General features: G+C 50.5%; 1 protein-coding gene and 3 non-coding genes across 8 annotated transcripts; all 4 read right to left on the minus strand.

Annotated features, from left to right (window-relative positions):
- Positions 1-7: 7 nt before the first annotated feature.
- Positions 8-14,897, minus strand: arid4a (AT-rich interactive domain 4A). Of its 5 annotated transcripts, none has more exons than XM_078941140.1 (25): positions 14,759-14,897; positions 13,766-13,820; positions 12,555-12,665; positions 10,731-10,796; positions 10,543-10,633; positions 10,129-10,208; positions 9,948-10,045; positions 8,995-9,127; positions 8,826-8,905; positions 8,651-8,727; positions 8,396-8,559; positions 8,236-8,308; positions 8,063-8,157; positions 7,889-7,986; positions 5,566-5,791; positions 5,272-5,483; positions 5,007-5,168; positions 4,854-4,929; positions 3,975-4,185; positions 3,825-3,887; positions 2,267-3,748; positions 2,090-2,194; positions 1,763-1,918; positions 1,130-1,276; positions 8-1,046 (listed from the first exon to the last, which is right to left on the minus strand). In XM_078941140.1, exons 2-25 carry the CDS (start codon positions 13,769-13,771, stop codon positions 943-945), a joined length of 4,116 nt encoding a protein of 1,371 aa, XP_078797266.1. In that variant the 5' UTR covers positions 13,772-13,820; positions 14,759-14,897; the 3' UTR covers positions 8-942. The 5 variants fall into 5 exon arrangements, with proteins under 5 accessions (XP_078797266.1, XP_011488429.1, XP_011488430.1 ...); XM_011490127.4 differs by having other exon boundaries at positions 4,848-4,929; XM_011490128.4 differs by having other exon boundaries at positions 5,007-5,171.
- On the minus strand, positions 9,232-9,316 carry LOC111946897 (small nucleolar RNA SNORD53/SNORD92). Its single transcript, XR_002872710.1, has one exon. It is a non-coding gene; the product is annotated as a small nucleolar RNA SNORD53/SNORD92 (small nucleolar RNA).
- Positions 10,393-10,477, minus strand: LOC111946899 (small nucleolar RNA SNORD53/SNORD92). Its single transcript, XR_002872712.1, has one exon. It is a non-coding gene; the product is annotated as a small nucleolar RNA SNORD53/SNORD92 (small nucleolar RNA).
- LOC111946898 (small nucleolar RNA SNORD53/SNORD92) lies at positions 11,907-11,991 on the minus strand. Its single transcript, XR_002872711.1, has one exon. It is a non-coding gene; the product is annotated as a small nucleolar RNA SNORD53/SNORD92 (small nucleolar RNA).
- Positions 14,898-15,728: the final 831 nt, after the last annotated feature.

Genomic DNA, 15,728 nt, shown 5'->3' on the forward strand with positions numbered 1-15,728 from the left:
AACAGTCTGTGGTTACAAAGTTTATTAGAAACTGAGAGCTGCTCATTGTGCACACACACACTTCTGTGCGTTTCTCTATTTACAAGTTTTGCTCTCGAATCGCTTCCGGAAAAACACCACAAGGAAAAAAAAAACAACCGAGGAGTTTATAGGACTACAGTACAAACAGTCTTCTCTTAGAAAATATTAGAAATCATTCTGTGCCGGTGTGAAAAATGTAGACGTGTGGTCTCTTCTCAGAGCTTTATTTACAGAACAAACGGCTTGAGGAGCTGAACGTCTGGGAGGCAGAGCAGAAACCAGGGAGGAGGCGGCTTCAGAAGCGGCTGTGGGAGGAGCTTAAGTGCATGAAGATCCAGGTGGATCTTCTCAGACCACCGAGCTGCTGTTCAAATGAAAGGAAAACTGGAGCTGAAACGCCAATCTGACCAATTCAAAGATGGCGTCCTGGAGTTTGACAGTAAATCTGCTTCTCTTGATAAAAAGAACCAAATTTCTGTTTATAAATTGATAAATTCTCAAACTTAAATACATGAGAAATTCTACTTTTAACTTCCTTTGGGGAGTTTACCAAAATAAAAGCAGAAACCTTTTTGGAAAACATTTTTAAATAAAGATTGAAAGAAAAAAACAACTTTGGGATTCTTTTCTGTTCTGACCTCCAGCGTTCAACAGCTGCAACAAAATCATCTGTCAGATTATCCTGCAACCTGCAGGAAGTGGGCGGAGCTCTGCAGCGGCTCACACTGCACCTCCTAACTGGAATTGAGTCCACAGGTAAGACGGCAGCTCCTCCATGTGCGGCCACAGGTGTGGGCGTGGTCAGGATCCCATGTGCCTCTGTGTCAGTCCCAGGCATCGTGGGATGCTGGCAGCTGACTGTGGGCGGAGTCTGTGGCAGGAGGGGACTGGGCTGCTGGTGGGGTTCGTGTGGGCGTGTCATCACCTGCACTCTACAGCGACAGCGTTCTGAGCAGGTGAGGCAGAGGACGGACTCATGCCGGTGTCTGAGGAGCCAGACGAGGTCGACACTGTCGTGTTTGAAACTGCAGGGAGACGCCACAAGTTAGCGCGGTTCCAGGTCCCGCAAACCAGCTTTGACGGACGAATCCCAGCATGCAATGCTCACCTTCTCGCTCCTTCTTCTTCAGCCTCTTCCTGCGTCGGTCGATGGATGCCACCTCAGACTTGAGGCTCATGTAGTACTTCCTGATCTCCTGCAGCTTGTCCTGAAGGAAGGAGATCCTCTCGGCGCTCGTCATGCTGTCCAGGTCATCTGAGGCGAGAGGGGCGGGGTTAATTCTGACAGAGGTGAAGCCACGTTCGGCGTGTTCTTGAACGCACACCACACGCCCAGAGGGAGCGCAGCCGGAGAATAAAAGAAAAAAACTAATGAAGAAATTCAGCAACAATCTTATCAGATCAACGTATTCAATGTTTAAAGAAGAATTCCAGAGGAGGTTTTTAGACGAATAGAAAACGGTTTCCGTAACAACAAATGTCAAACTTTAAAGCCCACGACCTCCTAATCTGAAAGATCTTTTAGTACGGGACCAGCCGCCTGTATTTTAACACATGCATCCAGGCACGCTAGTTCTTCACAGAGACTTCTGGGTAATTTCCAGGGCACTGGATTGTAGGTTTGGACATCCCGACAAAATGGAAACTGCCCGTTGTAGAGGGCACTAAGTAGTGAGTGAATTCGCCGAGTGCACCAGCACCCTTGGCGTCGCCATGACAACAGCAGCAGCAGCGTTCTCACCGAGCTGGAGCGTCCACTTGTAGGAGCGCTGAGGCGACGGGAAGCCTTGCTTGTCTTTTCCGTGAGCGGTCGGCGACGACAGGGAGGGGCAGCGCGACTTGTGAGACTTGGAAAGAGACGAGACCCGAGTCTGATCCTCGCTGTCGCTGCTGTGACCTGAAGAACAAGCAGCAGGACGTTTGGACCCTTCAGACTGAAGCTCTTCCACTTTAGGACAAATAGAACGACTCATGTCGTCTTTTGAGGTCAAAATCACGTTTAAGACTTTAAACTACGTCAGATATGCTAATTAATCTGGATCTTTATGGCGTTGGCGGTCTTGCTCACCTGCTCCGTTCTTCTCGCTCTTGCCGGGGGTGTTGGGCCGTTTTTGGCTGCGTTTGTGTTTCTTGGCGCTCGGACTGGAGTTGCACTCGTTTCCTCTTTTCTGGCCTGAAAGGTCAAAGGTCAAAGGTTACTCACAGCTCAACGCCACGGGTCGGCCTGCGGCGTCCAGGCCTTCACCTCTGTCTTTGGTGTCCTGCAGGGAGACGAGCGACGTGGACGACGGCGAGGTGCTGCCGGTAAAGCCAGGACTGGAATCGTCCTCTTGCTCCGCCCTCGTTAATGCTGGCTCCGCCCCCGTGTTTGCCGGCTGCAGCTCTTCTGGGCAGGGGACGGTGGTGGGAGTTAGGATATACGATCGGACTTGAGTCTGAAGAGGGGGCGGGCTAATCTGGGCGGGGCTTGAAGAGTGAACAGACAGGCGAGGAGGAGGAGCTTGCTGATCTCTCATGAGGAGGAGGAGGTTTTCAGCGGAGGCGGGCTTTTCCCTCTCGTCTGGGTCGTCCAGATCTACCTCGTGGCAGACCAGCGCCTCGGGGCCAATCTGTGGTTCCTGCTCTTCGTGGGGGGCGGGGGCCACCATCCCTGAGACGGTGGGGGCTGTCCCAGTACAGCTCTCCGGCCTTTTCTCATCACCAGCTGACAGACGGTCCTCTGAGTTCTCCTGTGCTTCGTCTCCCTTGGCAACAGCCTCACTCCTCCTCTCTGGGCGCAGGGGTGAATTGAGGGTCTTGGGGGAGGAGCCTGGGGTGGTCTTGGGGGTCACTGGGGCGTCCTCTGACCTGCCGTCGCAGCACAGCTTCTTCTCTGCAGATCTTTGCTCTGCAGCTTTTCGTTTCAGCGCGCAGCTGCTCTGTTCCGGAGGTGCCTCCTCCTGTGGCTCCGCCTCCTCCTCAGAGGCAGAGTCAGTGTCTGAGTTGGGAACAGGTGACTTGACGGGGAGGTGCTGAGAGGGGAGGCAGTGGAGGACCACCATGGGCTCCTCCTGTCTCTTCAGGACGCTTCGAGGGGGAGACGGCAGCAGAGAGGTCTGAGGGGGGCTGCTGGGAAAGATGGGGGCAGGGCTTAGAGCGCAAAGCGGGATGGTGGGAGGAGTCTCAGAGGCTTGCTCCCTTTGGTTGGCCTTGCGACCTCTGACACGGGGGGAAGAAGTGAGGGCTGAGCGGCTGTCCTCATCGGTGGCAGGTATTGAGGACACAGGCGGCGGCGGCGTGTTTGGTGGCGGCAGCGCCGGCGCTTTGCTAGGAGATGTCGCATGGAGAGCTTCCTGTCCAGGCGACAGCTTGTTCTTGTTGGGGAGGGGCATCGTTTTCACAGCAGGTAATGTTCTGCTCTCCTTGTCTGATTGGCTGGACATCATGGAAGCTTCTCCTATAGGCTCCTCCCCTTGTTCCGCCTCCCCTCTCTCTGATTGGCCCAGGCTTTCCTCGGACCCCTCCTTAATTGGGGTTATGGCGGCTGCTGGCAGTGGAGTTGATGTTGCCGTAGCAACCTCGTTCTTAGCAGGTGTTTCGGTGTCAGGCACCTCCTCTTTCATCTCCTCCGCTTCAGGCTCCTCCTCCTCCGGTTGGTCACATTCGCTCTCGGCTCTTCCTCGCCACGGTGAAGACTTCGGAGGCTTTTCCTCTGATTCGCTGTCGTTTGAGGAGCTTCCAGAATCTTCTGTGGAGTAAAGAGAGGCGTGTCTGATCCACTGGAGGTCAGATATTGGAACAACAACCGGGGGAGCGGTTCTCACCGACGGAGGCTCTGTCGGAGTCGTACACGCCTGACGTCCTCCTGGTCCTCCTGTGGGGGGTGTCTGCATGGAGGGAGGGGGGGGAATACATTTTTGGCACTTTGATCATCACAGCAGTAGATTTCTGTTGGAGCGCGCTCAGTGTCCTACCGTCTCCGTTAGCGATGCCGGGCACGCCGTCGCCTGCGCTCCTGCCATTGGATTGGCCGTCGCCGCCGGACAGTCTGGCCAGGCCGCGTCCCGCAGAACCGGTGGGCGTGGTCCTACTCTGAGGCCGACCGCGCTTGGCGCCCGTTGGTTTTAGTGGCGCGGCGATCGGCACCTTCTCGTCGTCCCTCTCTGCCTCGTCCTTGTCTTTGTTCTGTCAGACCACATTTTGTTCAAAAAGAACTTCAGGAAAACATGGAGACAATAACCATCCGCTGGTTTTAGGGGCCGACCCATAAATCAGCCGTGGCGAACGGCAAAGCATTAAGAAGGCGTGGCCCATTTTCGTTTGCTCTTTTTTTTCTGAGCAAACAGATCGGAGCTGAAGGCCTTTTGTGTTGGACAGGTTTTATTATCACGAAAAGAGGTTATATAACATAAAAAAACCAGGGTGAAGATTTGTATAAACCGACCCAAGAAGCCCAGAGATCACCGCGCAACCACAGCTCCACCCCCCCCCCCCTTAACTCTTTACAACCCTCCTCACCCGCCATGTTCTCCGACCCCTCCTCCCGTACCCCCCCTAATGCCCTCCCCACTCTGCGATGGGAAGGGAGAGCCCCAGAGGATCCCGGCGAGCCAGCCCCCAGGTATGTCCCACCCACACACTCACAATCTTCTGGTTGCCCCCCACCCCCCCGACACCACGCAGTAGGCTCTTCTTCTAACACGAACCAGAGTTGTAAAGAATCTTTCATTAAATAAAGGTTTTTGGGGCGATTGTGACTCCAGTGGAGTTCAGGTCCAGATGGAGGTCTGATGATCACCTTATGTTCACATGTGAGGCTCCATGATTTAATCTCATCTGTGTCTCACCTTCACCTTCTTCCTTTGCCTCCTCTTCGTTCCTTTCTCGCTTGGCCAGATGATGCGGTCGGCCTTCACCCACTCGTCATACCTGAGGAGAACACACCTGTCGCTCACTCGTCTGGACTGCAGCTGCTGCCGATGGCTGCAGCGGGCCTGCAGGCTCACCTGACGTTCCAGCCGTAGTAGTGGACCAGGTAGAACTGTTCTCCGCTGTCCGAGTCCGTCTTCTTGATGTGAGCCTCGTAGATCTTCTGCGTCTTTCCTCTTCCGTACTTCACTCTGACTTTTGTTCCTGCCAGCGAGTCTCCATCCTCCTCGTCGCCGCTCCTGCTGAGCAAACGCATCATTTGTCATGACGTGGAGGAGCGGACTCGCACAGAGAACACCATTTCACTGAACATCTGACGGATACTAAAGCAGACGGTCTCACCTGTCCTCTCTCCTGACTTCTTCCTCAGCATCCTCCTCTTCATCCTCTTCATCCTCATCCTCGTCCTCGGAGCCCCTCTCTGAATCTTCCGCTCTCCTGTTGCTCCGCCTCCTGGCCTCCCTCTGCTGCTCCTCGCTGCTGTCGGCCGCTCTGGCTGCGAACTCCAGCCTGGAGGGCGGTTTGCCGCGGCTCCCGGCTCCCCTCCTCCTCCCCTGGGGTCAGAATTACCCGCTGCGAGTTAGCGTCACGCCGGTGCTGAAGCTTCTCCCCCACTGACCGTGAGCGCATACTTACCCTCAGCGACGGTCTCTCCCTGATCTCCCGCTCACTCTCGCTATCAGACTCCTCCCTCTTGTCGTCGACAGGCTCCTCCTCTGTCAGCGTTGGCACCGAGGGCTCCTTCAGCTCCGCCCGAGCTTTCTTGTGATTGGCTAGAGTTGGAGGAGGCGGGTCGTTGTGATGGATGGTCCTGAAGGCGATGGAGGCGGAGCGGCAGTACTCCTCGAAACCAAACAGATACCTGACAGCACAGAGGTCAAAGGTCAGAGCTATGCATCTTTGAGGTGACTGCAGCTCACGGTCATTTAGATCTTCATCTATCAGAAAGGCTTTTCATTGGTCAGATCGTTTTTGTACCTTACTGAACTTGGAGACATTTTTGACCTCTGTCACATCCTCAGTAACTAGCCAAAATACCCCCCCCCCCCACCCCTAACCCCCCTTCAAAGGATGACATCACAGCGAATGAGGGCAAATGTCGCAAAATCCACCAACAAAACCAACTAATTATTTGTAGAAATTATTATGGGATGGCCACAGGATCTACGGTTTGACACTCATATTGTGTGGAAATTGTGGATTTTCACATTTTGCCACAATGTGAGAAAAGAAAACTTTTTGCTCGATCGATCGTCACAAAACTTCACGCCACCAGCGTACATCTACAACCACAATGGAGGTTTTGCTGACCTTTGACCTCAGGAACATCCAACTTACAATTTTGGCCAAAAAAACAACAACAAACCTTCAGTTCCAGCTATAAATTTAAGCTCATTCTAGGTATTTTGTATTTTTTTTTAATCTATAGCCTCATAACTCCTCGAGTATCATTGGGAAGTTTTAAAGGTTCTAGTTTTTGAACGGTGTTAGGGTGGCGAGCTCTCAAAGTGCCGTTCCCCTATAGCTAGCATATTTCTTTCTATAATTTTGGGAATATTTAAATGAAACCATACGACATACAATGTGAACACATGAGGAATGTGGGCGTGGTTAACAAAATACTTCCGTTGCCAAGGTAATCCAAATGATTCTTCTAAAAACTACTTTGACCTGTCCGTCACCCCCAAGATGACCAAAAAACAAAACGGTTGCTATGGAGATCAAACCAACTGAAAGCCGCTTTTTTTATCCATAAATTTGTCACATGCAGCTGCAACCAGGGTGGGAGGGGCTAAAAAAGAGAGGGAGGGGCCTGAGGCAGCCGCTTAGCCAGCATGTTGGTGGCGAGGAGGGTAGCGCCTGTGGGCTAATTCATTTCTGCACCAACGCAAACATCAGAAGTGATGTTTAGGTTATAGATTTATGTGTGATTTTTAAAAAAGATTGAATGTACAACAGCTATTCAATGTACAAGTTCTTCAAAAGATCCTTTTCAGGTGTTTAAGGCCCAGTTAAAACATGAACATTGGAAACAAAAAAAATAATAACAACTTGAACTAGGATATATATATATATATATATATATATATATATATATATATATATATATATATATATATATATATATATATATATATATATATATATATATATATATATATATATATATATATATATATTTTTCTATATTATGTATTTGAACTAATATTTAACTTGAAGTTTGAGTAATATGTGGTTGATTACATTCAGACATCAAGTAGATAGAATAGATTGCATCTCAGCAGTTATCTTAGGTTGGTGGAACTGGGTTCTTCCACTTTCTTGTCATAGTTTGAAGAATCTGCAGCAGCTTTTAGTCTGTCTTTTGATCTAGAACTGTAATGTTGTTGAGGTAGAGGTTAATAAAGTCAAATCTGGGTCTTAAAGACAGATTTTAACAAGTTATGGACATCTTTCCGTTTATCTTAGGAAAAATAACATAATATAATATAATCTGAAAACATTTTTCAGGGCCAATGTACACGATTGGATTCTAATCCGACCATTGATCCCATCAAGATATTTTGCACATGTAACCGGGTCTTATGGTGTCGACTCGCAACGTGGCGGGGGCGTGTCATCACGATGGTGTCACTCCATCGTGATGCCACTCACCCATCACGATGGGCGATGGTATCATGGTGCACCATGAGTTGAGCTACACATCTTTAAACTTCTACAGTAACCAGCAGAGAAGTTTAATTCCACTGCAGTCTTTTTTTCTGCCTCACAGGATTCTGTTCGTCAGGAAAAACCGAACTGTCACTCAACTGCGGAGCATCCCAACGTCTTCAACGTCTAGCTGCCCTGAAGAACAGAGAATCGGCCTCATAATGCGACACACTGGAAATAGAACCGCGTTTCCAGATGTTTACTGCTGGCCATGAGGAATCTCTTAAGAAGAATCAAAGACTCTTACTTCTTGTAGGCCGTCTTGACATTGTAAGAGGCAGCAGAGTTCAGGACGGGGATCCCCAGATCCATGTAGATCTGCTTCCAGACGGTGCCGGACTCGATCTGGAAAAACAAAACAGGTCAGCTCCTTCACAGCTTTCATCTTCTGCCGTCAGACCTGGCAGGAGGATCTGCTCACCTTGTGGCAGCCGCCCTGCTGATAGACCAGCCGGAAGAGCTTGAACAGGTTCAGGTCTTTGTATCCCAACACAGGCGGCTTGTTGATGGGAGTTCCTGAGAGGCACAAACATCGGTCACAAGCGTTTCAGCTGATCTGGAGCGGCGGAATCATCGGAACCTTCGCGCTCTCACCTCGGTCCTCCATGAACTTGTAGAGCTGCTGCAGGAAGTTGTCCCTCTCCTCGGGGTCGGCCTCCTCCTCCGGCTGCGGAACAGAGACCATCACATCTTCACACAAGCCATCTAAGCAACAAGCTGCGCCGCTTTGAGAGCAGCAGACCCCGTCGCTTACCTCCTCCCTGATGCGTTTCTTCTTCTCTTCCTCCTCCTCATCGTCCTCCTCGCTCTGTTTTTCATCCTCCTCGCTGGAGGACGTGTCCAGGATCTGACTCATATCCATCTTCCACACGTCTGGAATCTCTCCGTTCTTCAAAAACATCTGGGCCTCTTTGAGACCTAAAAGGGGGAGGAGCAAGAGAAGGATGATGAAGAGGAGCAGAGAGGATACAGACTGAAGGCAGGAGAGGGAAAAAAAAAGAGGCTTCACCTCTCCGGTTTAGGAACTGAGCCTTGGAGATGCTGATGGCGGTCACCACGTGGACGTGTCTTCTCGCCACGATGCAGCTACAAGGTCGACAAAAGGCAGAGTCAGATCAGCGTTCAACGTGTGGTCATCCGTCTCCATGGAAACGACTTTTATAAAACCAAGAGGTGAAACTCACAACTTCCCATCGTCGAAAGACCTGACCAGACACTGATCCTTCTTCACCTGCAGCTCTTCGTTGCAGCTGGTAGACACCACCTGCAGGAGCATCAGCCCTTTACACACGTGCACATGCGCACGTGCACAGCAGCACCTCAGTCACTTATTTGAAGGTGGGGGGGTCTCACCAGAGCCAGGAACCAGCTGGCAGAGTCCTCCACATTCTCGATGCTGCAGATCTGACCGAGCAGCTCTTCGCTTGGCCTCTTCCTGTCCTCCTCTTCTTCCTCACTGGATGTGGTGTCGTTCTCCTCATCTAGACTGGAAAATAAAGAAAAAGAAAAATAACTCTTACAGCCGTGGATCGCCATCCCGATGTGCCAAAAAGAAAAATGTATGTCATTGTCGTGGCGAGAAGCAGAGGATTGGTCAGACAGCCAAGAGAAGATGTGACATCATGTGACATCATCAGCTCAAAGAGCGAAACCATTCTCAGCATCATCACTCCTCTTCCTCTGCCTGATCCAGATGGATCAACACAAGATGGCTTTTTTACCTTTACTCTTTGGTTACAAATATTGATTGACGTTATTGGTGACTTCAGAATTACTACATCTATAAACCAAAGTACTTCTCCAAAGATATACTTTAGCGACACGACAGGCGTTTCTAGTTCAGGTATTTTTAAATTCGTTTGAATATTTTTTTTATTCAAAACATGTAAATCTTTCCTCGCAGGCTTTAATTTTTCCTGATGAAACTCGGAGCCTCTTTGTTTTGTCGGGCAGATCAAATAAGGAGAACTGGGCGGAGCTTACAGGAAAGAGTTGTAAACAGAAATCTCTGAGGCTGAGCAGAACACGGCACTATGGATTCCTGTGTGAGCAGGACTTTATCACGTGGAGACGAACCGCTCTGCTCTGTCAAGTACAAGTTCATTTTGGACCAGAACTGAACCAGAACATGAAGATCTGATGGTGAACGTGGTTGAGGCTGAGAAAATCAGCATCAGCTGTGCCGTTGCCACAGAGCCACACTCGGCACCAGCTGCTTCGTTTCTCACTAACTTTCTGCAGCGTTTATCACGGAGGGGGTCCGGAAGCAGCTGGAGACTCAGGGACTTCACGGGAGCAACACTCACATGGCCTGGGAGGAGCGCCGTCCGCCTCGGTTTGACTTCTTCCCGATGACCGGCGTGCCGAAGTGCTCCGGGTTTGTGAGCGGCAGCTGGTCCAACGTCTGCGTGAGGCAGAGGATATCTCAGCATCCAGACCCCCAGCTCCAGGTGGTGTTAGCACTCAGCCACCCGTCAGGAGACTCACCTCACTCTCTGCAAAGTGTCTCTCCCCCTTCAGACACAGAGACGTCCGGCGAAGAGTCTTCTCGTCGCCGTCGTCAAAAACTGAAGCGGAGGACAGACGCAGTTAACCCCTCACTGCTGGAACCCCCACAGCGAATTCTTCATCTTCATTAACTTTCTGACTGAAACATTTCCGTCGGTCTGATCCACAGCAGTTAGAGGAGCAGATCAGAACCAGCATCTGATGCTCAGAAGAAGCTCTGAGGTCGTTCTCGAGAACAGAGGATTGGTCAGACAGCCAAGAGAAGATGTGACATCATGTGACATCATCAGCTCAAAGAGCGAAACCATTCTCTGCATCATCACTCCTCTTCCTCTGCAGACGTGGGTGAGGTTTTCAGATGAGAGTGACCCCACCACGAGGCAGGAGACTCACCCACGGTGTACAGGCTGGCATCTGTCAGCTTGCTGATGACGGCCTCGCCGCACAGACCCTCGTTAGTCTTCACCTCCACGGTGGAGCCCACCTGAAACGCAGAGAGGACATCCAGCAGTGAAGCAGGAGCCGAAGTCAGGAGTTCCTGACGGAGATCACGTTTCAGGGATTCAGAGCTCCAAACCTACCCTGAGAGGACCTTTGACCTGGTCGTCCTGCACCACCTGAGACGCGCTCTCACCTTTCAGAGTGACCTGTGGACAGGCAGGAGCATGGGGGCTGTTCAGACATCCACATTTTTAACCCAGCCCTTAGAAAACAGATTCAGATTTCCGTTTAGAGACGGCTGGACTCTCCCCAAACAGAGGAAGCGGCCCTGGAGTATTATTCTGGAGCTTCTGGTGTTAATCCGGCGCCTCATTGAGACAGAAAGCGTGAAAAACATCTGAAGACTTAATTCCTCCGAATTCAGTTCAGTCGATTATTTCTCATTGGCACCAACATGAGCGGTTGTGCCTGCTTTGGATCTACGCTGGCTGCAGACAGACCATCATTTCTTTCTGATGTGTAGAAAGTTAAACGATCCAAACGTATCCCATAGTCCTAACCTCATCGTGTAAACAAGCTAGCGCCCCGGCTTTGACTCTGGTGTCGCACGGTTATGATGTCACTCGCATCCAGAATGATGTTAAGGGCCCAGCTCTCTGTTCAGGTTGGAATGGACTCACACATTGGGCCTGCAGCGCTGATCCGGTGCACTTTACGTTTTCATTTATTTTTATTGAATTTGAAAGCAGGAACACGACGGTTTCTGATGCTTCCTGTTCCCACAGACGCCACATCAAATGTGTCAAATTCACAAACAGCTGTTTACCAAACAACAGCTGGGCGGGGGTGTCGGTGCACCTCCCGCTGTCTGTTAGGGTGCAGCTGGAGGTGGTATGGACCAGAAAATGGTTTCAAAGGTCAGAGGTCTTCATAGCTGACCAACTAAAGTTCTACAAGAACAAACGGAGCCAGACTACCACCGCCTTCATTCAAAGAGGATCATAAACTACATGAAATTGTTCAAGACTTCCTCCGAAAGCTTTGGAGAACTTTATCTGCACTGACAGCTTTCACTTCTAAACCATGATGTGATGAAAACCAGCAGGAAGATCTCTTTTAGCAGTGGGATGCCACAGGGATCTGTCCCAAGCCCCACCCTACACTCCCTCCTCCCCTTTAGAAGAAAACATCACGTCAGCTGACATGACACGACAGAAGACTTCTACTGCACATTTCGAACTGACGCTGTGGAACTCTTTTTGTTGTTTTTAACCTGTTGTTTCTGGTCAGATCGCACAACCATCGGCGGCAGAGGATTGGTCAGACAGCCAAGAGAAGATGTGACATCATGTGACATCATCAGCTCAATGAGCGAAACCATTCTCAGCATCATCACTCCTCTTCCTCTGTCGGCCTCAGAGCGTATACGAGCGGTGGAGGACAACCTCCACCGCACACGGCTTCCCTCAACAGCGACGGAGGAGACCGTGAGGATGACAACGTGACCCATCCGAGGACAGGGTTTGTTTTTTGGCTTCGCTACCGGGGATTCACATGAGAGATGATGTGAATTCCATCCATGGGTTAAATTTGGTTTTATGGTCTTGACTTGGACTGACGTCTTTTGTGGTTCTGATCCAGTGCTGTTCCTAAAATCTCATTCATCTGGAATTTGTCTTTTGTTATGAAAATCTCCATCAAACTGTCAACGTTTGTGCAAAAACAAACCTCACTTGAAGACTTTCAGTAGCAATAACCGTTTGTGTTAATGAGGTAAAATGTCACACTTTGTGTGTCCAAGTGGCTGTATGTACTTTACTGTGACTAATCGACAGGAAGTGATCAGCTGGTGTGATTGCATAAGCTGTGGTTTGATCCCGTTTCCTGGGCCGTCGTCATCCTGCGGATGCACAATCACACACACACATCCAGCTCACGCGCACACCTGCCCCCTCAGGTCTTACCTTGACCTTCACCATGCGCTTCACGGTCTTGATTTTGGCTTCACAGAACGCTCCTCTGTACTTGGCGCTGACATCTGTGCCGACTGTCAGGTAGGCAGGCTCGTCCGCTGCCTGAAACACAACACAGGCCTGCTCTCAAACAGAGTCCATAGCAAAAGATGGAACTTCATTTTAACAGGAGGAGAAAAAAAATCCAGCTTCGATGAATTTATATTTCATTTAAGTTCAGTAAACTGGCAGGCGAGGGTGGACTGCAGCCCGTTCAGCTCTGCATGTGCACGGCACCATCTGTGCCGTGATGGAGGACATCTTCAGACATCCGACTGCTGCTGCGGTCAGAAGGGAAGCAACCCGGAGCTCCTGAGACTCATTTTTACCATCAGGACTTTAGGACACCAACAGGAAACTCTCATTGCTGTTGAGACACAGCCGGTTAATAAGTATTGTGGTCTGTCTGAACTGCAGCGCTCCATTTCTCCGTTCTTACGCCACTTTGAGAGCGTCTGAATCCGACAACGTGTCCAAAGCATTTCTGCCGTCGGTTGGCCGATGTTTGGGTTCTCTCACTGACCCAAGGTCCAGATCGGCGGCCTCATGATCGAGCCGAAGAAGCAGTCGTCTCCCTGACTCAGAGAGCAAAGTGTAGCTGGAGAACTTCTACAGGGAGACCCACACTTCTGCAGTGACAACACTTCCAGACCCGAGTACCGTCCAAACATTTACGTTTGTGCCTAGAACTGATGCGATATACATCCGAGCATCGGGCCGACGAACACCAGATTCTACAGATAATCTGAATAAATCCATTTGACAGATTCGGTTTTCCTCCTTCAACGGATAAATACGTTTTTCTAGAATCCTGTCACAAATCCTCTTTGATCAACGGTGTTTGTAAAAGTGCCTTTTTCTTAAAGATAAAACAACTGATTTCTGTTTCTATTTTTGGACTTTAGGAGCAGATCCAAAATGACAGACGACTTTCTGACTGACTGACCTTTAAGCGTCTGGAGAAACTGCTTTACGGGCTAATTAACACACGGTTCCGTTTCAGATACCGAAAATAACGCCAAAGTTCTGAACCTGGACTGGGATCGGAGCAGAACCGATGTGAACGGCCCGGTGTGAACAGCCATAACAAGCCGGTTCCACCATGATGGACGGGCTCAAAGAAGAGTGGACGCGGGCGCCGTCTTCTTCAGGAAAACACTCACCTTCATCTCTCCGTCCGGGTTTTACTGGGAGTCCAGCTCGAAGGGCTTACGATCTCTGGAAGACAAAAAGCAAAGCGGGAGGTGAGGCGCTGGGGCTGCTGGGAGCCGAACGGCGGCGGGGGCTGGGTCGAACCGGAGCCGCGTAAAAGCTAACAACTAGCCACGCACTAGCTGAAGCGTTCTCCTGCCCCGCTGCTGCTCCTCCCCTCCCCTCCCTCCTGGATCTGGGCAAAATATGTGACACAAACTTAGCCAACAACAGCGTCCGCCAAATGTAAGCTCCGAATCCCCGCCGGTTCCAGACCGACGGTACTAGAGGATAGAAAAAAAAAGCCCCGCGGAGGGCAGTCCCTTCACTTCCCGCTCCGCTCCCACAGCCGCCGAGTCACGTCGCCATGATCACGGCTCGCCATGTCAGTCGAGTTAGCTCGGCTAACTTTACCACGTCCCATGCTAGGGGGAGAGAAAAAAAAGCCGCCTTTTGGACGACACGAGGGCGGACGGGCTTCTGCGACACGACAGAATCCCGACACGGAAACAGAAAAGTGCGAACCGCGCGCGAGCTTCGTCTCTCTCGACTCGTTCGCGGCGACATCGAGCTATTTTAGCTAACAAGCGTCTCAACTAGCTAGTTAGTGATCACACGGTGATTTAAACTGTCTGCCACTAGCAGACAAGCCTCCGCCAACTGCTACGCATCGCTTTTGTTCCGAATATGAGAGGCGGTTCGGTCCGAAAAGCCGCGATTCGGTGTCATCGGACGGAGCGGGAGCTGCGCGAACTTATTTATTTAATAAGCGGCTCTTCTGCCTTCCACAAAGGCGCAGAAGCTCCACATTTCTTCACTGCCATTCAGTTCCCAGGCAGCCTCCGTACAGCGGCCAGCCCCACTCTCAACTGACACCCGCGCGCCCCTCTTCTTCCCGCTCTCCGACACACTTTACGCAGTAAAAAAAACGGTGTTGATCGGTTAATAGGAATATTCGTTCTTACATTCACTGCCGCGAATTCTTCCCCTCTCGCTCGAGCTGCAAAACGATACACGAACAACAAGCTGTTGAGCCCCGAGCTGGCTTTCTGGACACGTGATTGGCTGCGCTGACAGCGGGAGTGACAACGGAGACATTTCATTGGTGGGTGCGTTCTCTCGTTTCCATTGGCTGTTTCCATGCTCTGCTGCTATTGGTCCATACGAACACGGCGCCACGAGAGAAAATACTGCAACGCTTTGCCGGCTGTCCAGTCACAGCAAAAGTGACACGTGAAGGGAGGGGGTGAGGAAGAAACGGGAGAGATTCCTATTGGCTGTCCGCTGTTTGTTCCCGCAGCGCTACGTTCCTATTGGCTGAAGCGGCTTCCTTCTTTGTACCGACAGGACAGGAAGCCCAGCCCCCCCCCCCCCCCCCCGCTACGTGCTAGAAACCTTCGAACCAAACACAAAACCTTCGACACGAACACGTTTTTTCCCCCCCGTGCTCGTGCTCTGAACTTGAAGGACAATCCCGTCGGTGTCGCAGACGCGCGTGCGCCTAGAAGCCAGGAGTCGATACCGTGTTTACCGTGATTCACACGCTGCAAAACATTCGCTTCACGCAAAGACTCGCTTTGCCGCCATCAACCACCTATTTTACCGAGTCACATGATCAACTCGATGATGGCTGGACGCGTTTTTATTAAAAGGTCGCCTGATATTTCAGTTTCGTTGTTTTTTCCCCTGTCGTGGTCCGTCAAAACATTTAACCGCGAGGACGTTGAAGAGTATGGCAAGCCAAAGAGACAAAAAGTCGTCAGGAATTCTTCCAGTATCGCTGTCTGTAAACTCCACAATTTTTGTCAATTAACTCTATTTTTTGTTTTAAACAATTGACACAGCAGACTATCTGACCTCTATAGAATATTCAGATGTTTCCTTGTATTGATTTTAGACCGTCATTTATACTTACCTTCCAGCAAAACAGGATAA

Source organism: Oryzias latipes, chromosome 22 (assembly GCF_053564925.1).
Source record: "Oryzias latipes strain Hd-rR chromosome 22, Olatipes_Hd-rR_3.1".
Taxonomy (NCBI): Eukaryota; Metazoa; Chordata; class Actinopteri; order Beloniformes; family Adrianichthyidae; genus Oryzias; species Oryzias latipes.